General features: G+C 38.7%; 3 protein-coding genes across 3 annotated transcripts; all 3 read left to right on the forward strand.

The window, feature by feature from the left end:
- The first annotated feature begins 56 nt into the window (after positions 1 to 56).
- On the forward strand, positions 57 to 6,061 carry klb (klotho beta). Its single transcript, XM_037779467.1, has 6 exons — positions 57 to 1,103; positions 2,264 to 2,777; positions 2,878 to 3,146; positions 3,260 to 3,516; positions 3,676 to 4,607; positions 5,064 to 6,061. Exons 1-6 carry the CDS (start codon positions 372 to 374, stop codon positions 5,477 to 5,479), a joined length of 3,120 nt encoding a protein of 1,039 aa, XP_037635395.1. The 5' UTR covers positions 57 to 371; the 3' UTR covers positions 5,480 to 6,061.
- Positions 6,062 to 11,070: 5,009 nt separating this feature from the next.
- ube2ka (ubiquitin-conjugating enzyme E2Ka (UBC1 homolog, yeast)) lies at positions 11,071 to 18,109 on the forward strand. The gene is made up of 7 exons (XM_037780654.1): positions 11,071 to 11,432; positions 11,944 to 12,037; positions 12,229 to 12,287; positions 12,412 to 12,494; positions 13,505 to 13,604; positions 16,486 to 16,614; positions 16,720 to 18,109. Exons 1-7 carry the CDS (start codon positions 11,370 to 11,372, stop codon positions 16,792 to 16,794), a joined length of 603 nt encoding a protein of 200 aa, XP_037636582.1. The 5' UTR covers positions 11,071 to 11,369; the 3' UTR covers positions 16,795 to 18,109.
- Positions 18,110 to 20,469: 2,360 nt separating this feature from the next.
- On the forward strand, positions 20,470 to 26,750 carry LOC119493797 (neuronal acetylcholine receptor subunit alpha-9-II). Its single transcript, XM_037779243.1, has 6 exons — positions 20,470 to 20,827; positions 21,783 to 21,928; positions 23,009 to 23,163; positions 24,486 to 24,666; positions 25,393 to 25,744; positions 25,863 to 26,750. Exons 1-6 carry the CDS (start codon positions 20,779 to 20,781, stop codon positions 26,648 to 26,650), a joined length of 1,671 nt encoding a protein of 556 aa, XP_037635171.1. The 5' UTR covers positions 20,470 to 20,778; the 3' UTR covers positions 26,651 to 26,750.

The following is a 26,750-nucleotide window of genomic DNA, read 5'->3' on the forward strand; positions in this document are numbered from 1 at the left end:
TCAAAAGTGTGGTAACACAAGTGTATGTGTGTGTGTGTGTCTGTGTGTGTGTGTGTGTGTGTGTGTGTGTGTGTGTGTGGATATGAGTCAACCTTTGTAAGTGTGGACATCATGTGGTAGGGAGGGGCTGAGTGGGAGCACAAGTACACCGAGGGAGAGATAGGGAAGTGTGACCAGGTTGTCAGATGGACAACGCAGCACCTTGAAGCTTCAGATGTTATACTCTCTCCTGGCTGTGATCATTCTCCTCCACCATAATGGGTCTCTTGTCTTCCTCAAGAGGATTTACGATATTGAACAGAGCAATTGCTCTGACTGACACCAGCTCCTTCCTTCAAGTGGATTTCTGAAACAAGGTGGACTCCTTCAGTATGCTGAACCATCCTTCTCCTCCCACACTCTTACTCTCCCTCCTGTTGCTGGTGTGTGCTTGGAACAAGGCAGCCTGCTCTCTTGGGGACGGCAGGGAGATTTGGCAGCAGCCCAAGCTGGATCCCATCATCAAAGACCAGTCTTTCCTTCATGACACCTTCCCTTCAGGATTCCTTTGGGGTTCGGGGACATCTGCCTTCCAGACAGAGGGAGCCTGGGATCAGGAGGGGAAAAGCCCATCTATCTGGGATCATTTCACCCACTCCGAGACTGCCAATGTGGCTAGTGACAGCTACAACCGCTGGGAAGAAGATGTGGAGGCACTGGAGTATCTGGGTGTAAGCTCATACTCTTTCTCTCTCTCCTGGCCCAGACTCTTTCCTGATGGGAATGCCAGAGGTCAGCCCAATACTGCTGCTGTGGAGCATTACAGCCGTCTCATAGGGAGGCTTCTGGAAAAGAAAATAGAGCCCATCGTCACCCTCCATCACTGGGACCTGCCACAAGTCCTGCAGGAGCACTATGGAGGCTGGAGAAATGACACAGTGGTGGGACTGTTTGAGGAGTACGCTGCCTTTTGTTTCCACACATTTGGGAGTCGTGTTAGGCTCTGGCTCACAATGCATAATCCATACTTGGTGGCTGTGCAGGGGTATGGGACAGGTGTGCATGCTCCTGGAGAAACAGGGGGTCCCGCTGGCTCTCTCATTGTGTCCCACAACCTGATCAGGGTAAGTTAGACAGGGTCAATTGATTTCTGTATATTGATATAGTCATATTGTGCTTTATGCCTGAGCTGTAGACATGAGTGCATGAAGAATTCCTCTAATGATATTGACTGTCTGTAAACTTTGAACCTCAGCTGCAGCTGCAGCTATATCAGTTTATGATGGTCAATGAATGTTTGCATCTGCAAGCCAGTGATGCAAGCACAGACCGCACCAGCGCTCTTGTTGCAATTGAAATAAATCAAATTAAGACAATGGATTTATTGCATTGTAACATATCACTGTTGCAGCCAAGTGCAAAGCCTCAATGCTCACTTTTTTATTACATCTCCTCGATGACCCGTTGATCATATTTTATTTTGACAGGTTTGTGATCAGTAAACAGGACACTTAAAGATTGAGGTGAACATTGAGGTCAAAGTCCTCCACATCAGCAGTTCTGTGCTGGAGCGACACAGCGTGTGACAGGAAGTCATGGAGATATGCCTCATTAATATTCACTCACGTTTATGCAATCTAGCACAGATAATATGTGAACAGCTAACACCATGCAGATACCAAGTAGTGGTGCCTAAAATATTGTTTTCATGATTACTCTAGTACTTCCCCTAAGGAAGTTATGTCTTAATATCTCAAGAAACTATAAATAACTATAAATAACTAAGCCCAAATCACCACAGAGGAACAAGTGATTCTTTTCTTATTTTCTTTAAAGCACTTATATTAAATGAATACATTCTACATGACTATCTCTCAGTCTGTCATTTAATGCAGATTTGGTTCCAGATGTGTATTAAACATTTATAAAAGTTTGCTGTCCTTAAAATAACAAATTCAGGTGATAGTGCAGCTAGAGATATGCCCTCTATTAAAGATTTGCAGTGTTTTAAAAGCATGATTTTTCACAGCAGACATTTTCACTTGTCATAGTAGGAAAAGCACACTAGTACTACTAAAAATATGAATGATGGCTCCATTGTGTTCAAGTGACAGTGAGCCAGCATGGACAATACCAGGACCCTGAAATGAAAATTTAGCCATTATTCATTTAATTATTTACCCATGTGCTTTTCCTACAGCAGCATGTCAAAATGTCTTCTGTGAAAAAGGGCCTATTGTACTATTGTCATTGTGTGTAAATGTGTCTCTGCTGTGATTTGCAGGCTCACGCCAAAGCATGGCACACCTACAACACCTACTTCCGTCCAACTCAGAAGGGTAAAGTGTCCATTGTTTTGGGATCCCACTGGGTTGAGCCTCAAAGAGGCCAAGCCACAGCTGCTAACGTTGAGCTTTGCCAGCAGTCAATAGAGGCAGTCCTTGGCTGGTTTGCCAACCCCATCTTTGGTGATGGGGACTACCCAGTCTCTCTAAAAATCCAGCACGGGGCCCTTTTGCCCACATTCTCCCCCGAGGAGAAGCTCTGGGTGAAGACAACAGCTGACTTTTTTGCTCTGTCCTTCGGACCCAACAACCTCCGTCTGGGCCGGGGCGTGGTCCAGTATGGGCAGACTGTGACCCCGGACCTGAGGCGCGTCCTGGGCTGGATAAAGCTGGAATATGGGGACCCGAAGGTGCTGGTGACTGAGGGAGGCTGGTTTTCTGAAGCCAGTGTGGGAAAGGAGGACACAGTGGCTATTTATCTGATGAAGAGGTTTATCAACCAGGTCCTGCAAGGTAAGAGAAGAAGTGGAAGGAACAAACAAATACAAAATTTTACAATGTAATGAAGTCAGTTAAAAAAATATGCTAGAAAATTCTGTGTTTTCTTTTACAGCTATCAAGTTTGATGGTGTGCAGGTGTTTGGCTACTCCGCCTGGTCACTGGTGGATGGATTTGAGTGGAATTATGGCTTCACTGTTAGGCGAGGCCTTTTCTACATCGACTTCAGCCAACCAAACCGACCCAGGACCCCCAAGACCACTGCTCAGTACTACAGGCGTATTGTCACTGACAACGGTTTCCCCGGTGATGAAACCTCCAGAGAGATCAGAGGCCGATTCCCCTGCGAATTTCATTGGGGTATCGCTGACTCCATTTTACAGGTAAGAAGAAAGAGAAAATGAGAAGACAAGACAGTGATTTTACAGCAAAAAATAAAGTTAAATGAATGTCTATATTTGCTGATATTCTTTTATGTCTTTTTTGGTTATTGTAGGTCCACTTCTACCCGTTCTCACCGCAATTCACTGACCCAAATTTGTACAGCTGGAACCTGACAGGAGACGGATCGCTGCGTCCAGTCCCAGGGGTGAAGATCCACACCAGACGAGCCCAGTGCACCGACTTCTTGGCCATTCGTGGTCATCTACGCCTGTTTGCGTCCACTGGGGCATCTCACTACCGCTTCGCTCTAAACTGGTCTCTGATTTTACCCCAGGGAGACCTCTCTAATGTGAACACTGAAGCTCTGAGGTAGAAACACACAAACACGCAAACATGGAGTTTCCCAAATTCAGCACAATTTGATTCATTTGAATTCAATTCTGACATTTAAAGATGATATCTGACTCAGCATCTCTTTCTGTCTACACCCATTAACTGCTGATTCTACATTGTTATTACATCTAAAAGGTACTATCGCTGTGTTCTGACCGAGCTCAAGAAGCTGGACCTGCAGGCTGTCGTTATTCTCTACTACCCCACACACAGAGCTCCAAATCTAGGCCTGCCTGGGCCACTGCATGCCTCCGGTGGTTGGCTCAACTACACCACAGTGGAGGCCTTTCAGGAATATGCAGCACTGTGTTACGAGCAGTTGGGGTCCTGGGTTCCCTACTGGATCACCGTCAATGAGCCAAACAGACTGGTAGATGTTTATTCCAGTGGGAAAGAGAAGCATCAGGCTGCTCATAACCTTCTCCTGGCTCACGCAAAAGCCTGGAGGCTGTACGAGAGGGAACACTCAGCTCAACAGAGAGCACTGGTGTCACTCGCATTACATGCCGACTGGGCCAAACCTGCAAACCCCTTCCTGGAGTCGCATACGGCAGCGGCACAGAGATTCCTTTTGTTTGAGCTGGGTCGCTTCTTAGACCCGTTGCTCGGGACTAGATATGAGGAGAAGCACAACAAGGGGGACTATCCGCAAGAAATGAAAGCATACCTGGAGGAGAGAGCTCGAGTGATGGGCCTTCCTGGATCCCCTCTTCCTAGCTTTACTGAGACTGAGAGGGAGGAGCTGAGAGGAGCATTGAGTTTTATCGCACTGAACCATTTTACCACCCGTTTGGTCTCTCCATATCCCCACACACACGGCAATGTTCAGCAGAAACACCTCCCTGATCACGACTGTCTGATCCTTTCTGATCCCACCTGGCCCTCCTCCGGTCTGGGGCAGGCTCTCGTACCATGGGGCCTGCGGAAGATCCTGAACTGGGTGAGCCAGAGATATGGAGGGGCTCTGCCTATCATTGTCACAGCCAGTGGGGTTGATGACCAGGCTCCTGTGGAGGACAAACTCAGGCAACACTTTCTCAGGAGTTATCTACAAGAGGCCTTAAAAGGTGGGGATTGCATTTCAGATCTTACATCTCCATCCAGTAATGTTCCTCTTCGATCCAGGGTCATTTTTCAGTAGGAACAAAATGGACCTCTGTAGTGTTCAGGGTGTTGAGACAGAGGCACAGATACAATAGAGGCAATACAGGTTTTATGACCATATAGCTTCCTGCTATAAAACCCGGATTTAATGAATCACCATGAAGATCATAAAAGAGAGAGGGGAGGAGAGAAAAACAGTACAGCGATAGTGTTCATACTTTGCCCTTTATGGCCTTTAGCTCACCTGTATATGTGTTGTTTGTAACACGGTTTAACCTCAGGGCATGTACTCTTGACATTTGGTTGTTTTTTTTAATGGTAAAATACAGTATATTCATATTGCTCGACTAGGAGGAGGGATTAGAGAGCCAACGAGTGATTTGTATCTCACTTTTCTCCTTTATTCTATTTGTCTCCAGCTCGCCAATTAGATGGCGTCAACCTGCAGGGCTTCTACGTGTGGAAACTGCAAGATCGACACGCCCCCCAGTTTGGCCTCTTCACCTCAACCCACCACCAATCTAAAGCCAAAGCCTCCATCGCTGTCTACAGAGAAATCATCACTCGTGGCGGATTCCCCGAGGATAACAACGTGCAGACCTGCAGGTTTAGTGAGCTGCATGAACCCTGCTCTGTATGTGCGTGGATGTTCGACAACAAAGCCATATTGGTCTTCGGAGGTTGCCTCCTAATAACAGCTGTTATGTTGGCAGCACTTGTCATCTTTGTTGTCGTCACCAAGAGAAACCAAACCAGAGGCAGGGGGAGGGCGATGAAGAGGAGGAGGAGAAGGGAAGGAGCCCCTGTATGCTCGTGTCTACCTGTTAAGCGCTAACTGTAGAGAGACATTGAGTCTGTGATGAGTAGCAGACAAACTGTGAGTGATTGTGACAAATGTGTGATCAGTTTACCAACAATTGCTGTCAAGATAAAGTGTCTCCACATATTTTACTGTAATAATACGAATTGTATAAGCTATTTTGTTTGTATTTTCTTACAGTTAAATGACCATGAGATCAACATATTTACTGAATGTCAAAGACTGGCTGTCTCACATTTGTGAGCTCTAAAGTTTACTATAAGGGATTATATAAAAGATTTACCTAATTGATGACCTTACCTACGACCTCAATTATGGAGAAAGTATGTCAATGCCATGATTCTAGTATTGTAATAAAGTCAATTAGTCATGATAATATTGTGTAGATCAGACTAAAATGCGACTCTGATATATTTTACCTGTTATACAATAAGTTTAGCTCAGATTTAATCCTTTAAAACTGCAACGGCTCGCCCCGGCCGCTATTCTGTCTTTTAGAGGTTGTTGCAAGCTGAGTTTTAAAGCTAGTGAAGATACTGGGATTATATGAAACTAGCAAACCTAAGGAATCCATTGGTACCAACCATGGCATACTAGCTTGTCAGGAAGATTGCTAAATAATGCTACGAACTTCCGCAAAATTTTGGCGAGAAAAAACTGGCAAAGCGATTTTCAAAGGGGTCCCTTGACCTCTGACCTCAATATATGTGAATGAAAATGGGTTCTATGGGTACCCACGAGTGTCCCCTTTACAGACATGCCCACTTTATGATAATCACATGCAGTAGGGAAAAAAACATGCAGTTTTTGAATACAATATAAATGTGTCATATCTGTCTATAGTAAAATGGTGTATTTGATGATGTAAATCCTGGTAGTAGCCATTTCATTGTAGTGAAACCATTTTTTGAAACTTTACCTCACTGTATAAAATTACCTGTTGTGACTTCTAGGATAATTGCAACCTAATGAAACTTTACAAGCACAAACTAGAAACCTAGGGCATTCTGAGGATGGATGGCTTTCCTAGGTTTATTGACTATAAGGGGTTTTCTGAGCAGTTTCCAGAACAGAAGTGCTCTCTATTCAATCCCCCCAGCCCTACCCCTCTAAAAAAGAGGGCGGAATGGTAAGGGGTTAATTGTGGATTGCAAGATTTTAAAAAGTATTTTCAAGTGGTATCCACTTTATTTAAACACTAGACATGATGTTTACTATTTGATACAGACTATCTGAATCTCCACGGGACAATGACGCCCCCTAGTGTCACAGTTTGAAGCTCTGATGTAACAATGTGAAATCTGTCTTTTGTTAAAAAATGGGGAAAATACCAAAAGGTACAGTGGGTGCTCATGTGTTAGTGTCGAACAATGTTTGTGACTGTGGACCATTAATAATATAATTTTGTATTTCAGTAGTTGACATGATTGTTCCTTTGGGGGTTCAGCCTTGAGTACAACACACAAGTAAGCACAACTACTACTACTACTTTATTATACTTTTCTTAAGTATATCTTGATCAAAAGTACAATAGACTTTTTTCAATAGATTTTATTCTAAATTTCTAAACAATACAAAGAACAGTTAAATCAATAAATACGTAAACAATACATATAAATTAAATGAAGGGATAAATGAAAACAATCATAAAAATAAAATAAATAAATAAATAAATAAAAAAAAGTAACATAAGACACAAAACATGCCAGGGGTTAATATAAAAAAAATAAAAAATCATAGTAACTTAATTAAAAACATTAAAATGGGAGCCCAAACTCACTGTTTTACTATTTTTGTTTTTTGCAGAGGATATTCTCTTAATATATATTTCCATTTCTTTCTTGAAAACATTAAAGTGAGATTTAAATTCATGAATGTAAAACTTTGCACCTGATAATGAGATTCATTAAAAAATATTCTTTCTCATATATTGTGTTGAACCTTAAAAAAAAAAACATTTTTCAGAAGAAGTTCAAAGTCACAGATAATATTTTCCAAGATAAATCTACAAATATCTTGCCACAGTCTACAGGTGTGTAAGTGTACATTTCCGAAACAGATGGTATGGAAATCACACTAGGTCAGGGATCAGCAACCTGCGGCTCCGGAGCCACATGTGGCTCTTTAGCTCCTCTCCAGTGGCTCCCTGTGGATTTATAAAAATGGAAATGAATAACTGTTTTTTGTTTACATTTTAATTTATATTTATCATTGTTGTAGGTCTATGGTACGACGGAGTATTAGGGCCACATTGAGGAAAAAATATTACGACTTTTTTTTCTCGTAAGGTTTTGACTTTATTCTCATAATATTACGACTTTATTCTGTAAATCTCAGATGTTTTTTCCCTCAATGTGGCCCTAATACTCTGTAGTACATTAGCTCTTTGACCTTCACTGCATTAGACTTATATACGATATACTTAGACTATAGGCTGTGTTACCTTCATCACAATGATCAAATGTTTTGCGGCTCCAGACAGATTTTTTGTTTTTCTTTGCCTAAAATGGCTCTTTTGATAATAAAGGTTGCTGACCCCTGACCTAGGCACAGTTTAAAACAATATCATTTTTTAATTAAACAAAAAAAAGGATCTAACAGGGTAACATCGATGAATGATTTTAAATGACACTCCTTTGACTTTATTTACCAAATAGTATTTTTATGGGAGAGTCTAAACTTTTTTTTCCAATATAAATGGTTTTAAAGATATATATATATATATATATCTTTTTTTTTTCAATAGACTTTAATATAGATTTCTAAACAATACAAAGAACAAATATTTAAATTAATACATAGGTAAACAATACATATAAATGAAATGATGGGATAAATAAAAACAAACATAAAAATAAATAAATAAATAAATAAATAACAGTAACTTAAGTAAAAACTTTATAATGGGAACACAAACTCACTGTTTTACTATTTTTGTTTTTTGCAGAGGATATTCTCTTAATATATAGTTCACATTTAAGTGAGGGTTAACTCTCACAAATTTGCATTTATGAATGTAAAACTTTGCAACAATGATAATGAGATTCATTAAAATAAATATTCTTATAATCAGTCATATAATCAGTCATAGTCATATAATATTTTCCAAAATAAATCTACACATATCTTGCCACAGTTTACAGGTGTGTGTGTACATTTCCAATCACACTAGGCACAGCTCAAAACAATATCATTTTTCAATTTAAAAAAAAAAAAAGGATTTTAAATGTCACTTCTTTGACTTTATTTACCAAAAAGTGTTTTGTGTGAGAGTCTAAACTTTTTTTTCCAATATAAATGTTTTTAAAGATATATATATATATATATATCTTTTTTTCAATAGACTTTATTATAGATTTCTAAACAATACAAAGAACAAATATTTAAATTAATACATAGGTAAACAATACATATAAATGAAATGAAGGGATAAATAAAAACAAACATAAAATAAATAAATAAATAAATAAATAACAGTAACTTAAGTAAAAACTTTATAATGGGAACACAAACTCACTGTTTTACTATTTTTGTTTTTAGGATATTCTCTTAATATATGTTCACATTTAAGTGAGGGTTAACTCTCACAAATTTGCATTTATGAATGTAAAACTTTGCAACAATGATAATGAGATTCATTAAAATAAATATTCTTTCTCATATATTGTGTTGAACCTTAAAAAAAAAATCATTTTCGAGTAGAAGTTCAAAGTCATATAATCAGTCATAGTCATATAATATTTTCCAAGATAAATCTACACATATCTTGCCACAGTTTACAGGTGTGTGTGTACATTTCCAATCACACTAGGCACAGCTCAAAACAATATAATTTTTCAATTAAAAAAAAAAAAAGGATTTTAAATGACACTTCTTTGACTTTATTTACCAAAAAGTGTTTTGTGTGAGAGTCTAAACTTTTTTTTCCAATATAAATGTTTTTAAAGATATATATATATATATATATCTTTTTTTCAATAGACTTTATTATAGATTTCTAAACAATACAAAGAACAAATATTTAAATTAATACATAGGTAAACAATACATATAAATGAAATGATGGGATAAATAAAAACAAACATAAAAATAAATAAATAAATAAATAAATAAATAAATAACAGTAACTTAAGTAAAAACTTTATAATGGGAACACAAACTCACTGCTTTACTATTTTTGTTTTTTGCAGACGATATTCTCTTAATATATGTTCACATTTAAGTGAGGTTTAACTCTCACAAATTTGCATTTATGAATATAAAACTTTGCAACAATGATAATGACATTCATTAAAATAAATATTCTTTCTCATATATTGTGTTGAACCTTAAAAAAAAAAAAAAAATTTCGAGTAGAAGTTCAAAGTCATATAATCAGTCATAGTCATATAATATTTTCCAAGATAAATCTACAAATATCTTGCCACAGTTTACAGGTGTGTGTACATTTCCAATCACACTAGGCACAGCTCAAAACAATATCATTTTTTAATTTAACAAAAAAAGGATTTTAAACACTTCTTTGACTTTATTTACCAAAAAGTGTTTTTGTGTGAGTCTAAACTTTTTTTTCCAATATAAATGTTTTTAACCTTCCTGTTGTCCTCGGGTCAAATTTGACCCGTTTTCAGAACTTCATCAAATCACAAATATTGGTTTCTTTCATCTGATTACCCCAAAAAAACATGGGATGAAAGTAATTCATAATTTCTGGGGGGGGTTCATACTCAAAAAGGAGGTTGTAAATGAAGTTTATTGACCATAAATTACAGAAAAAAGTGTAAAACTTGTGGTAATGAGTTGGAATGAAGTTAACTAAAAAGGTGTCATTATGTGCTGCCATTGAAAATGTTTTATATTATAATATTTATAATATTCTGACTGAACTTTGACATATAACTATAGTCAAAATCATTTTTTTACTCAAAAAATTAGGTGTAATTTCATGAAAATAATATTTATTAACCATAAATTCCCCCCAAAAAGTGTAAAACTTGTGGTAATGAGATGGAATGAAGTTAGCTAAAAAGGTGTCATTATGTGCTGCCACTGAAAATGTTTTATATTATAATATTTATAATATTCTGACTGAACTTTGACATATAACTATAGTCAAAATCATTTTTTTACTCAAAAAATTAGGTGTAATTTCATGAAAATAATATTTATTAACCATAAATTCCCCCCAAAAAGTGTAAAACTTGTGGTAATGAGTTGGAATGAAGTTAGCTAAAAAGGTGTCATTATGTGCTGCCACTGAAAATGTTTTATATTATAATATTTATAATATTCTGACTGAACTTTGACATATAACTATAGTCAAAATCATTTTTTTACTCAAAAAATTAGGTGTAATTTCATGAAAATAATATTTATTAACTATAAATTCCCCCCAAAAAGTGTAAAACTTGTGGTAATGAGATGGAACAATGTTGGCTAAAAAGGTGTAACACAGAATTAGGTGGTAATTTATAGTTTATGCTTTATAAAATCAAACCAGACCAAAAGTTGCAAGGGAAGACAATAGGAGGGTTAAAGATATACTAATAGCACTAATAATACTAATACTGGTGTATTAATCATCATCAGCGGATCAGCCAATAGGAAGACGCCTTCAGGATGGCAATACAGGTCACATGACCTCCTCTCTCCTCCAGACTGCATGCAGTTTCTGTATTAAAATGTTTTCTGTACAACCATCCATCGGGTTGTTGATAGATACATACTGAGACTACATCTCTTTAACGGACTATAACAACACCACAGTGATACCCGGGCGGTGAACAGCTGTTGTTAGTTGAGGTTTGTCATCCAGACAGAGCAGCAGAGGAGCAGCTTTACTAGCTCAGGTCGGTTAACGGCGGCGAGGCCCCACCAACCGGGACGGTAAACACGGGGGTAAACCATGGCCAACATCGCGGTTCAGAGGATAAAACGGGAATTCAAGGAGGTGCTCAAAAGCGAAGAGGTTAGTTGACACGTTTGAGGAGTTAATTACAGCTTTGCTTGTTTATCTCCAGGCTGAATGTGAGCACCAGGCTGCTAGCTGTGAGCTAACAGCACCAGACATGAGAGCTACTGGAGGTAGCTGTCAATATGTCACTGTTGGGAAGTTACAGCTCAGGGTGTTACTGTTTATCAGCTTATGGAAGCACTACTGGAGATAATAGAGACTCCTTCATATTGCTAACTATAACATGCCATCACACCTGGCTGTGTTAGTTAGCAACAGATTGCTGTGTAAAGGTTTACTCTCACATCCTGCATCTGCATAGATTCAATGTATAAGTGCATGTAGATCCTGTATGTAAGATGTGTCTGCAACAAGTTCAGCTTTGCAGGTAACTAATGCTGCTGCAGGGGGGGTGGGTGTCAACTTTCTGCTGCATAAGCAGGTTTTTAGTTTGACAGCAACACTTTGCAGTCTTTCCCTGTGTCTGCCTGAAGTCTTAATGCTTCTTCTTTTGCACTCTTTCCAGACGAGCAAAAACCAGATCAGGGTGGATCTGGTGGATGAGAACTTCACAGAACTTAGAGGGGAGATAGCAGGGCCACCTGACACACCATATGAAGGTGAACAACCTGTATATGCATGGTTGCACATGTTCCTTATGATGGTATTGGAAGTGTCTGACAACAACTTGTGAGAAGGCTTTTAATCCTTAATGTAAACTATTTGCATCTTGACAGCTAAGCTTTTATTGCATGCTTTGGAAATAGTCATGATTGTTGAATAATATGTGATACCTCTCATTTCTCCACAGGGGGTAGATATGAACTAGAAATAAAAATTCCAGAGACGTATCCATTCAATCCACCAAAGGTAGGGATTCATTACTGTCATTGGTTACTGATAATCCCTTACCTCGAGGACATTGGCTTCCATCAACTGTGCTAATCAGCAAATGATTTCCTTTTCCCGTCCCGTTTTCATTTTAATCTCTCAGGTGCGGTTTATCACGAAGATCTGGCATCCCAACATCAGCTCGGTCACAGGTGCAATATGTCTGGACATTCTCAAAGACCAATGGTGAGTGAAATGTGTGTCGGCATTCCTGACATAATTCATCCATCACACTTCCATCATGAATTACTTTTTCTAGACGCGCAACAGTGTTTCCCCGACCAAAGACATAGCGGTTTCTAATGGAGGCTTCAAATGAAACTTGTGAGCTCGTGTTTACAACATGGGAAATCGTGTATACAATATGCTTGGCGTTTAAGCGGTTAAGTCGTGAAGAACACCGCTGTTAAGCAACGGCAATATTAATGTAACCGTCAGCGTCTAGAAGACACACAACGATTTAGCAAGTGGGTAAAATAATGCAGTAAATATAATGGCATAATGACAGAGGAAAAGATGAGGCTGTTGGAATATCAACATTTTCCTCAGACATATTATAAAATTACGAAGAAAAACAATATACGACTAAAATTACACTATATTCACTTATTATGCACCAAAAAAATGTACTTCCTTGGCCTCTGCCATTTCTGACAACGTCAACAAACACATCACAAGTCATAAACTCGGAGCTTTCAGAAACTTTCCACTAATGAGGTTGTGAATACCACAAGAGGGGGGCGTTCATATGGGCTCTTCTCGTGAACACGGTAAACATGACCCAATTTGAAGGCACCATAAATTGCTGTTTTAATGCCAGACCCTATCAACAGTTGAATAACAACACAATCCTCTTGTCAATAATTTCAACTCCAAAACTCTGCAAATAGCCCCAATATGCAGTGATCCAAACTCGTATTTATTATAATACATTGATATAAAACATAGGGGCAACAACAAAGTTATATAGATGAGTGAGTCTGATGATGTGGAAAGTATTAGTTGTTATTAATAATCCCAGAAAGTGTGCAGGCACACTTAGATCAAAGGTGTTTAAACTAGCTGGTCCATGTCAAGTATTGAAAATATTCCTCCGCCACACCCATGCAGTCATAGAGACACATCTGTCGAAGTCCATGAGGAAAGTTGACCTTATTTGGGTGTCGCACTAAACCGTCTCCTGTATGTTGTTTCAGGGCAGCAGCTATGACACTGAGGACGGTCCTCCTGTCACTACAAGCCTTATTGGCAGCTGCAGAACCAGATGATCCACAGGACGCAGTGGTAGCCAATCAGGTGGGTGTGCATGTGTGTATTCTGTATGTTTTGACTTTTTGTTTGACAAATTTACTGTTGATATGTATTTCTAATTTTCCAGCAGAGCAACATATCTGACACTAGATATCTACTAGGAATTTGGCTATTGCAGTTTGTTATATAGCTCAAATGTTTTCTGCTTGTAAAGGCTCCACTTACAGTTAGTTGATACAGTTGTCTGTACTGATTACACCAACAGTTAGCTTATTATGACAGTGTACAATAACTCTCATAACCTTTGCATTTAGAGAGTTTTCCTGTCAATATACAGTAATCCCGGTATGGTTGCGGACCTCTATTTTAGACTGTTCTAGCTAAGTAAATTTAACAGTGAATCCATTCTCCTGTTTCTTGGACATTTATGAACAAGTAAATACCTTCTGTACTCCCAAAATACTGTCATATCATTGGAAGAATTTGTTGTAAGATATTGTGATACTTGATTGTGTAAGTATCATTTAAGTAGTATTTAATCCTACAGTGGCACCTGCCTAGACAAACTACTTACTAATGGATGGGGCTTGTTGGTAGACAGCTTGTAGAGCTGCAAACAATCGGTTGATTATTTATAGTCTATCGACAGAAAATGAATTGGCAACTATTTTGATAAAAAAAAATGTGCTAGTTCCAGTTTCTAGAACTGTTCTTGCCTTGAAGAAGGTCTCAGACTGAAAGCTTGCTTATTAAAAAGATTTTTCATTAAGTTTAATAGTCTATAGCTCCAGCACCTCAGCTACGTCTGATACCTGGTGAGCAGTGTGGACTTTTTTCTGTATAGTTTCTCAAATGTGAACTTTTGCTGCTAGTCTTGGTCTTACATTGTAGTATGTTGAATATTGGTCCTGAATAGTTGGTTGGACAAAATAAGGCATTTGATGAAGTCACTGAGAGGTTTCTAATCCAGGACATATGCACCTAACACATCTGCCCGTGTCAAGCAGGACGCATCAAAATTTTATGGACAGGTTTCCATGAAAACTAGGTAGACATTGAATATGACTCCCAAGAAACAATTGCTTATTTTTTATGGTGTTGTGTATCCTGAATTTCTTAAAGTAAGGTAACAATTGTAGCTTTTGCCAAATGACAAACAGATCCTATAATCTACTTGGCACACAGTTGTGTACTTTAACTTAAATATGAATATTAATATGATGTTCCTGGGAGAGACTGTAGCTCAGAAAAATATGGAGGTGCCCTTTAATCTATTGTGTTTTTGGTACTTACACCCCCAGACCCTCTCATGTTGACTAAATATCACTGGAGAAGTGATATGATTATAACGTTAACAAGATAAATTATTAAACACAACCAAAATATTGGCTTAGAGGAAATGTTGGTATTGATTGCAACTCTGATGTTAATTGTCGAGTAGATTTGTTTCTTCAGATCTTTATGTCCGCTTCACCTGTGTATGACCCTGGACTGTTACCTTAAATGACCTTATATGGATGGATGCAGTAGGCTTCTCTCTCTGCTGCACACCAGTTAAATGTTACACGTTAAGCAATATTCAGCACAGTGCCAGTTATGTGATACTGTTGGAATATTATGTGTAGGCAGGGAGCTGTTTGCCCTTCGCCTGCGTTTCTTATTGAAAATATTATCCCACTTCATTGTAACACACATTATAACACCTACATACTATCACTAATGCTTGTGTCATGTAGTAACAGTCATCTATCACTTAGCAACCCACATCCTAATGAAACACACATGAAGGAGTGAAATTATGTAAGTTAAGATATAGTATAGTATACAGTAAGATGTCTTGTTGTTTTTGTTTTTCAACATGGTTTAGAGTTGGTCAGAGGTCCAATACGGAGTAGAAACCTGAGGCTGTTTAGGTGGTTCAGAGGGTGTTGCACTTTAAATTGTCGTATTAAATTGACAATAACAATATTTTGTTATTTTAATTGTTGTACTGCATAATGAGGTATATTGAGTCCAAAAGTTGATAGGAAGTTGCAATTTCTTTCTTTCATCTAACAGTTTTTTTTATATATTTGTTAATTAACAGTTTAAATGCTAATAGTTTATGATGATAGAACATTCACACCTCCGTTACATTTTAAAAATACAAATACAGCACGAAAACAGACTGCTGGGCAACACTGGGCTGAGATGACTCTCTGGCAGACTGCAGCTCTACTACTTCCTCTGGCTCTGAATGTCTCAGCAGCCTCACAATCTTGCAGAGAATTATTTTATTGGCAATCTGGTTTGGAGCCACACACACATACAAAATAGTAGGGGTGTAAGAAAATATCGAAAATATCGAATATCACAATATTATGTTTTGTGATAGTGTCTAGATTCTCAAAAACGCAGTCTAAAATTTTAAATAATACCAGTTTACATGCAAAGATTGACTAAGTCAATACTTTATTTCATTTGTAAAGCGATGCACCCTCTCAGTGTATGTGTTCTCTCAAAGTAAAGCTGTGATGTTGGATGTTACAGAGACTGAGATGAAGGCAAATGTAGATCCCACTGTTCTGATTGCATGTAAAAGTAAACTTATTTTAACTCAGATTTTGTAGATATGTTGGTGTTCTCTTTACTATAAGTCTTCCTAAAATTAGGTTAAAAAATTGCAATATCTCGCCTTGCTTATAGTATCGAAATATATTGAATCGTAACCCCTGTATTGTGATATGTATGTATCGTATCGCCAGATTCTTGCCAATACACAGCCCTACAAAATAGTATAGAGTGCTCTGCTCGTATGTGAATATGTGCCGGGGGATCTAAACTGACTAGAAAAGCACAATGTGTCAGTAGTTGACAAAGGTGTGCTGAATGATGAGCCCCTTTCAAACAAACTGACTGTTGTTTTTCCCATTTGTTCATCGCACAGTACAAGCAGAACCCAGAGATGTTCAAACAGACAGCGAGGCTCTGGTCTCATGTCTATGCAAACGCTCCCGTCTCAAGTCCGGAGTACACGCGCAAAATAGACAAACTCTGTGCCATGGGCTTTGAAAAAGTAAGTATCTCTGAACTTTTGTTCCTCCCCTGCTGTGCAATACTCTTCTGAACTCTGCTGCAGAATAAAAAAAAAAAATCTCTTTCTGAATGTTTTTCTTCCCAGAATGCAGTAATAGTGGCGTTGTCGTCGAAATCCTGGGATGTGGAGACAGCGACAGAGCTACTGCTCAGTAACTGAAACTTGACACGCTCTTCATCTTCCTCTTGATCCCCTATCCCCCCCCCCTCCTCCTCCTCACACATACACACCCTCTCTCCTCCGAATTCCTGCTGTCTCAAGGCGTCTTTCTCCCAGTTGCACCCTCTCTTTCACAGTGGACTCCTCACCTCCACACTCCCCTCCTCTTCTCCACCCCCCACCTCCCCGTTTTATCCCCCTCTGTGTGGCGTCTCTCCTCCCGGCTCATCACCTCTGCTGTACCACACTCCAATCAGTCGCTCTGTGAGCTCTTATCTCTGGTTTCTTTACGTTCATTCCTCTCATTGCTACAATCAGAACTTCAACCACATCTTCACCCCACCTTTGAAGCAAATGCCAGACTTAAGACCCCGCCCACGCCCGCCACTCTCCCAGCTTTTCTGGCTGTGTCCAAGAAGCGGCTGTCAGTGGCTTATCCTTGCCTATGCAGTGCATTTACTTTCATTCGTGAAAAAACTTTTTTGTAGGAGCAAGTCAAGCCATTCAAGGAGGCTCTTTTGGACCTGGTCATGATTTTTACACAGCCGGATTTCCAAACAGGGATTGAGCCGAGTCCTAGACTAAACACATTTTTAAATTGGAAACTCTTTTGTAATTTATTTGCGCTGTGCCCAACATCACTGACTTCCCTCAGCTCACTCCTTACAGAGTCAACATTTGGGGCTACTCTATAGTGGGATAGGGTACTCTGAAATTTGGGGATTCTGTATCATCTTGTGCCATCACTGGGAGTTTTTAAAGGCACTACAAATTTTCACAAAAAATGTGTACATTCAGATAAAATTGTGGGAAAGTCAATATAGTGCACCAAGTAGCAAACACGGAGTTATACAGACACACAGTATAGGACGAGGCTTATTCCCTGTTCTGGAAACCAGCTCATAAAGTGTCACTGAGGTGTTCACACCGTAGCCATACTACATATTTTCATGCCACTTCGACTGTCTGACGAACCCAAAGCTCCTACAGCGAATCCCCCAGTTCCCGTACCCACACCTGTTCTTTGACATGACTTACTTCACCTGTCCCTTCCCCCCCACATTTTTTAAAAAACTTTTATTTGGTTTTGGCCTCCTGCAGGAATACATTTGAATTCTTGTTTTTAAACTGAAAGAAAACAAAACAAACAAAAAAAAACCACATGTTCAGCAGTAACACGACCTGTCACACAAGTCTGGATGGAAATAGTCCAAAATGAGTTTGAAAAATATTGCATCATCTTAACTACGCCAACAGATAAATATGTCAAAATGATTCATCTGTAAATAAAGATATTAAAGTCTGTGTAAATTAATCCACCCTCTGTCCTTTTTGTTGCATGCGATGTTCCTCAACTGGAACAATTCCCCCCGAAGAAATAATAACAAATACTAGCAACAACAACAAGAAACTACATGGCAACAATGTAATGTTCATCAATATCTCACAGTCGGTTTCTTATAAGTTTAACCTCAGTCGCAATATTGATGAATAGAAAAAAAATGCTGTTCATGCTTGTTGTGGTTTGGGATCAAACATGGGTTCATAATCTTGTTTGGCTGTGCATACATTTGAATAAAAACTAGGGTGAGGCACTAAATTTACAAGACCAACAGAAATTGAACCTACAGGGAATTACATTGTCAGTGAAAATGGAGCAAGCAAGCCAATTTAGATGAAGAATGTGCATGCAGAAGAACTGGCGAATGGATTATTTATATGTGCCTTTATCTACAGTAGTACTTTGGACTTGTACAGTAGTATTGCACTGCTGTTGTGTAAGGTTCCTAGTTGAGCAAGCTCATTTTTTAGTGCATTTGGAGTGTCAAACAGGAAGTAATACAGGCACTTATCACAATGTTCAGATCGTCTTGCTTATAGTGAGGCACGCTGAGAACGAGCACAATACCAGATGGCCTGCCTGGTGGCATGTTGTTCCACACTAAACCGCTCCAAGAATCCCTGGCAATAATCTGAAAGCTGCATTTCAGCCTCACACCAAAGAAAAGCTGCCGGTGATTTGTTTATCATTTACTTATCATCAGCAATATGTAGTGTAGATCCACCGAAGGACCTCAGGGACAATATTACAGTGGACACCTGCTGCACAGTAAAACAGCCTCGGGTTTCCCAGGCGTCCCGAGTGACAAAAGCTTATTTTGTATCCTTCCTCTGGATGCTGGCGTATCTCTCCCACCATCTGGAACTCCTCCAAGCATCCCAGAGCAGAGAGGACTGTACTACATAAGACATAACAAAAAGAGTATGCTTTCTGGCTCATCTAATGGCACTGAGATAATTATCCTATTACAATGCAAACCAATAACAATTATTAAAGTGTAGGAGATTCCATAGGACTGTCTTCACTTCACCACAGCATACCTCCTTGGATACACTTTGTTCAGGTCATTCTACAATAGATTAATTTTGATGTTTGGACACATTGGAAAATAAAACTTCAACAGAACTGCTGTTGAGGAAATAGTGTCTGTGATGACAACTGTAAGAGCGTTATGTCCTGTGTAAACTAATAATTTAGGTTAACTTCCTCAGCACTCCACTTTCAGTGTATTATTATTATTTCTAGCTGGTTCCCTTATTGGACCCTCATCTTTCTTCAAGAAGCCCACATAGCATCAAGACAAAAAAAACATTTACTAAAATAGAAGCTACATCTGAAATAATTGCTCTGTTAAGTGAGAGATCTATGACCTTTCATTAATGAGTAATTGCAACTTCACTGGAGGGCCCAGAGAATCTATAAATACTCACAGAGCAATACAATATTTTATATTTTATAAAATATATATTTTTAACTAGTTTTTATTAGTAGTAACCAAGGTCCCAATGACTAATTCCAACACATCCTGAAATAACGATTCTCTTCTGATAATGTTTTGCTTATAACCAGTATAATCATCTTCAGTCTGTAAAATGTAAAAAATAATGTGGCCACAAGTTACCAGATCCAAAATGTTTTAAATTGTTGATTGTCTCTGGTCTAAAATCCCCAAGGTGAGGTTTATAGGCATATTAATTAATACATATTTTGATGAAAATGAGCTGGACTTTACTTCCTGTGGGGAATCTTCAACAAAAAAAGAAAATTCACATTCAGATTAATAGTTCAACTTTAAATACAAACTTTTTATTTGCACCTTTTTTTTTTTTCAATATTATATTTATTGGTATTTTGTTCATTTTGAAACAACAGAACAAACATTCACAAACGTCCCCAATAATAACATTCTCGGTACAAAGAAACTTAACAAACCTAACATTAATACAAATTAAGCCAGTATAGATACAGGAAAAAACATATTATATACAAAAAAAAATTATAAATATGTAAAAAGAATATACACAAGTAAAGAAATTACAATTTAAAACGATAAAATCTATTTATATATACATATATATTATTTGCAACTTTTAATGTAGAAATGACAACTTGCAGAAAGTGCATTAACTTTGTAAAATCTGTCTCATCATTTTATGTGTCACTTAATAATTAATCATGATGAAACAGTGTTATAACTATTTATTTATCACCACACCTAAAGAACTAGCCATAATAATATTAATCAAGCACCACTTGCTTGGTTGTTTGTATTATTTTTGGAGTGTCTTTTCACCTGAGTGTTGGCAGAGTGTTGCAGGAGCAGGCTCAGCAGCTCACCTGGCTGCAGGCGTTTGATTGACAGCTGAATGGCCCAGTGTGTGTGTATGGCATCCTGTTTCTCTCGGTCTGCTGCTGCTGCTATGTGATAGCTGGAGTTTTATTCCGTTGTCTCAGTCAGTCAGCAGACAGACATGCTGCCTCCCCTGCCAAGCAGTAAGAGCCGCTCTGACCAGATGAAATGGTGCCCTGCTATCTGCAACTGAGTTCAACTGGGGTTGAACGGGCACCATGTTGGAGATGAAACCAAAGGGTCCTTAGATCTGCTGCTCGCCGTTTCATTTCTTCTCTGGAGGTGTTCATAAATGCTCAACATGATTCCACTTATCTGTCTGGCGATGCTGCTTCCTGGAGGTGAGTCTGCTGCTGCTTGCAGGAAAATGATCTTTGTGCTGGTGTTCATTAGTTAAAGAGATTGTGTTGGTTAAAAAAAAAGAAACGCACGACGTTTATCGATGTTAAATGCATCGCTGTGTGCGTAATTACGCATAAACTGCTGTGCCTTTCAAATTTATAGCAATTTACTTTGACTTATAATTATTTTTTTTATGTGTCTTTCAAACGATTTAACCAACCAATCTGAAGATCCTTATGAAAGTGAAGATGTTTGTTGACGTATTTAAATTGTTATTATAAAGTCCTAAACCCCATTTTACAAGTGCAATTACCTCTGTTTACATTACATCTATTATTTATATTTTATACTTCTAATGTAACACTAGAAGTATAAATATTATATTTATTTATTACATCTACTTTACCTGTTTTATATTTACTTTATAACTGTGTGTTTTACCTGTTATATTTTACTTGTCAAGGATTTGTTTTAAAACACTGACCAGAAGTGGCAAACTGTGAATCTCGTTGTATTTAATACAATGACAATAAAGCTTTCTATTTCTATTTCTATTTCTATTTTAAACTATTTCCACGCCACTTTTTGTACTTTTTTTGTGGGGCTTTCTCTTAAGGATTCACAAAGTGGGATTGGAATGGCCCAACACAAATTAAATAATTATTCCTACAATATTTTCATAATTAAAAAAAATATGCAGTCATCATATAGCCTAAAGATAAATGGCATTCTGAAAAAAATCAATATTTAACAATTGTAACAGTTTTTGAAGGAATTAAGTAAAATAATATTTAAATCAAATGAGTTTTTTCATGGTCTCCATAGTGACCACAGTGCCAGACAACAGAATTACCTCAAAAACTACTGGTACAAAAATACTACATTATTAAAAGTACTAGGGTTGTTTAAGTTCATAACTTGAAAATGTCTGATGACCTCATCTCTCCCCTCCAGTGGCTCACTCCGCTCAGGGTCATTATGCCCACAAGCTTCTGAATGACTTGATGGAGAATTATTCCAGCGCTCTGCGGCCAGTTGAGGACACAGACCTAGCCCTCAACGTCACCTTACAGATCACCCTCTCTCAGATCAAAGACATGGTGGGTACCAAGATCCTCAAATCTATATGATTATATATATATATATATATATATATATTGTATATCACGGTAAGATATTACTGATCAAAATAAACCATATCTCTTCAAAGCAGACAACAGGACTGCCCACAACAACTTAGTTCAACTGAAAAATCTGTAAAATTACCTCTCCAATATTATAGTACCTCTACAGATGATTCCCTCATGCACACAAAGTTCTTATTAAAAACCAAGACATATTTTTGAATATTGTTTTGATGCCTAATATGTGACCTTTTTCAGAAGGCTCATTCCTCATTACAGCCCCATAACAATACAATAGTCAACATAACATTTATTGGACGATCTATTAGTTACACTGCACCCCTGCGTACAGTAAAACGATGTAGTTGTAAGCCCTGATGATGTTAATTTGGCAGAGATCATTCAAATACTGACACCATAGATACACTGAACCTAGAACCAGAACACAAAGCTGTTGAATTTGGATTTCATTGTTTTGTGTTTTCATTATTGCTATGACAGTGCTCACTTAAGGGATGAGTTTGTGGATGTGTATGAGTAACAGGTGGACCTCCTACTGTACCGTCCGGGCTTACTGTTACTCAGCTGGCTCAGGTTCTGGTTCAGGTTCATTGCTGTGTCAGCCCACAGTGAATAAGCACTTGTGTTGTGCTTGAAGAGATAAAACAGCTCTCCTACTGAATGTGACGTCTCTGTGGTGCCTGATGTTAGTATGTCATGTTTGAGAGGACAGGAGTGAGGGGCCAGACAGCGAATAAGTGTGTGTTGGAGTGTCTTATTACACAAAGCGTTTATGTTTTCATTGGTTCGCTTCAGTGAAGCTCTGGCAGCGATACCAAAACCACCCCCCCGTCAGCCAGTGACTTTGCTCATCCACCTGATATTGACAGACAGGTCTGGATTTCAGCTGTTGTGATAATCTGAACCCCTCGTAATGAGAAGGAGACCAAGAGGATCTCTCCTTTAGCTAATGTATCCATTGTGTAGATTAGATGTAGGTATATGTGTCTGGTCTCATTTGTGTGATTGTGACTGTGTGTGTGTGTGTGTGTGAAGGATGAGAGGAACCAGGTGCTGAATGCCTACCTGTGGATCAGGCAGACGTGGAACGATGCTTACCTGAAGTGGGATAAAGAGGACTATGACGGACTGGAGGTGATCCACATCCCCAGCAGCCTTGTGTGGAGGCCCGACCTCGTCCTCTATAACAAGTACGCCCGTACGTCACACAAACACTCACACACACATTTTCTGATCTTCCTGTTTCATATGGCATGACGCAGCTTTCATCAAATCCTCATTGTAATAGGTAAAGTGCACTGTGTTACTGCTGCATCATGTTAAAAGACTAATTCCAGCAAGATTACCCAAATTCACCCTTGGTAGATAACCACTTCCAAAGCTCCACTAATAATCTCAATAATTTTAAGATTATCAATATACTTTTACTTTATTAATCTTCTTAAATTATATGACTGCAGAGTAACAAATGTCTTTAGTCAACAAAATACAATTTAAATAAATAAAAACAGAGTAAAGGATTCAAATAAAATTAAATCAGCTAATTCATCTATTAAACATATGCAATTATATGTAGGAAAATGTTTGTTTATATTCATAGCCACTGTCATATCAACATTATACATAAACTATATGTAGTGTTTTGTAGTTTAGTACACCAGTTTTGTATATTATGTTATAGAATATGTAAAATGAATATAATATTGTAATGAATATATATTAAAGTGGCCATAATAATTTAATATACAATGCAAAAACAATGTATGTTAATATATACTGGGTAACCAGTTTATTAGGGATTAATGAAGTCCAGTTCATAAAAATCTGCAATAAATGTATCAGAGATTATAGAGTAGGCCTATTCAATTACTTTTTTTTAGAAGGGCCAGATTTGAAAAAAAAGTGAAGTGCCAAGGGGCCGTACATGTACATGTCCTATGTCTGATCTGCAAAGCTAGGAATTTAAATGTGAAAACATACACCTTTTTAATCTTAAAATGATGATCTTCTTATAATCAAACAATGTAAACACCCATTAACTTAGAATGTTAGCAGGTTATTGAAATTAAAAACACAATGATGTTGCTTTTAACAGTCGGTAAAAGTGCAAGTGGTAACGTTGATGAATTGGAATAAACTCTCTTATTGGAAGAAATTATTATTATTATTATGTTTTTTCATACTTTATTCCTATCTATAAATGATGAAAGGGCCTGATTGAGTTTGTTAAAGGCCCGGACTGAGGTCGTCAACGGGCCGAATCCTGCCCACAGGCTGCCAGTTTAATAGGTCTGTCATAGAGTGTGGAATCAACTCTATTGTAATTGTTTACGGCTGTAGTCTGAATAGTATAAACTTCTTAAGTGTAGGTTTTATTGCAGGACTGTTGTATTCGTGTGTAAAGGTGTGTTTAATACACAGGTAACAAGTGTCGAAACCATACAACATACACCATTTAGTCCAATAACACATGTGACTTGTCAATTTGTGTCAACTGTTTCACCTCCTCCAGAGCTGACGATGACTTCTCAGGGCCGATGGACACCAACGTGAGACTGCGCTACAACGGAGAGATAACCTGGGATGCTCCCGCCATCACCAAGAGCTCCTGCGTGGTGGACGTCTCCTACTTCCCCTTTGACAGCCAGGAGTGTAACCTGACTTTTGGTTCCTGGACCTACAATGGCAACCAGGTTTGTAGAAAAAAACTGCACACGCCAAGGTTCTAATAGTTTGGAATTTTCAATTTGTTTTTATTTTAGTTTTGACTTTTCGATTTAGTTTAGTTTTAGTTAGTTTTCAGAGTGCATCTGCTAGTTTCAGTTTAGTTTCAGTTTTTCAGAAAGTTTAGTTTTAGTTTTTATATATTTAGTTTTAGTTTTGTTAGGGCTAGATATATATTATAGCTAAAAATCAAAGCTGAAATGAATTCACGTTCATTTCAGTTTAGTTTTAGTTTTTCTTAAAGGATATCATTTTTATTTGGTCTCAGTTTATTAACAATATTTTTCACTGCTTATATTCGTTTTAGTTTCAGTTTTAGTTTATTATCTTAACCCTGGTATATGCGTGACCATACTCACTTGTTATCCACCAGGATGATGATAATGATAATGATGGTGATGATGATGATCTGTATCACCTAAATGTATCATGTCATGTCAGTTGACTTCGTTAAATGATACAAGGCTCCCTCAGGTGTGGGTTGTGAGGCTATGACCTCTGTCTAAGGGGTAATTGAGACTGGCCAGCTTGAAAAAGAGATCAGACACACATATACACTTCGCCTTTAGAGCTGTTCTTTCTTTGGTCATACAGTGTGAGAAGTGCTGAATTTGTCTTTTCATGGGATATGTCAGTGGGGATGGAGCTGGTTGTGTGCGTCCTCTACACCTTCTCATCCATCACCCTAATTCCAGGTGGACATCATTATGGGCATGGAAAAAGGTGACTTGTCAGACTTTGTGGAAAATGTGGAGTGGGAGTGCCACGGGATGCCGGCCACCAAGAATGTCATCATGTACGGCTGCTGCTCCGACCCTTACCCAGACATCACCTATACGGTGCTCCTGCAGCGCCGCTCCTCCTTCTACATCTTCAACCTCCTCCTCCCCTGCTTCCTCATCTCCTTCTTGGCTCCTCTGGGTTTCTACCTGCCTGCAGACTCTGGGGAGAAGGTTTCCCTCGGAGTGACCGTTCTTCTGGCTCTCACTGTGTTCCAGCTGATGGTGGCTGAGAGCATGCCTCCATCCGAGAGTGTGCCCCTAATAGGTAAGGGTGTGTTTGATTAAGACAAACATTGACATTATAGCAAAAGTGAAAGAAATACCTATTTTCTTGAGTCCTAAGAACAAACTAAGCTCTTGTCTGTTTCCTATCTGTTATACAGGGAAGTACTATATTGCCACTATGACAATGGTCACAGCCTCCACATCTCTCACCATCTTCATCATGAACATCCACTTCTGTGGCGCAGAGGCCAAACCAGTCCCCCAGTGGGCAAAAGTCCTCATCATTGACTACATGTCCAAGATTTTCATGGTTTACGAGGTGGGCGAGAACTGTGCCTCTGGCTCCTCCGCCCCTTCGTCTTCTCACTTTCCCCAGGATGACATCTGTCACCAGCAGCACCTCAACTCACATATTCATTCTAATGGTAAACCAGGGAACCACGGCGGCCGACCGGACTGGCAGGGTCGCAAATACCCCAGACCTCAGACCCCCAAGCCGCAACACCATCCCAGAGTGAAAGCCCAGCACCACATCACCAGAGAAGACGGGAGCAACTTCTCCAGCTTTGCACCTGGGAAATATGAAGGCTCTAATGGGAAAATCCTGACAGGTGACTGCTGCAAAGAAGACCAGAAGGTCCCCTGCTACGCTGAAGACCAAAAGCTTCCCTGCTGCCCTGAGGACAAAAAGCTTCCACCTCAAGGCCCCACTGTGACCTTTGGCCCCTGTGTGTTCTGTAGCCACGGCAGTAGCTTCGCCGGTGTGGACACCAAGCTGGTGCGCAACGTTGAATATATCGCCAACTGTTTCCGAGAGCAGAGGGCCACATGCGCCAAAGGGGCCGAATGGAAGAAGATCGCTAAGGTGATGGACAGATTCTTCATGTGGATCTTCTTCATCATGGTCTTCCTCATGAGCATCCTCATCATTGGCAAGAAGCCGTGATGCTATTTTTTATATTTGACTCAGTGAACTCTTTTTGGTCAAATAAAAAAATCCAAGGGGCTTTTTAGTTTTTTATAAACATGTACGTTGGAAAATAAAT

This window comes from Sebastes umbrosus, chromosome 9, assembly GCF_015220745.1.
Source record: "Sebastes umbrosus isolate fSebUmb1 chromosome 9, fSebUmb1.pri, whole genome shotgun sequence".
NCBI classification, from domain to species: Eukaryota; Metazoa; Chordata; class Actinopteri; order Perciformes; family Sebastidae; genus Sebastes; species Sebastes umbrosus.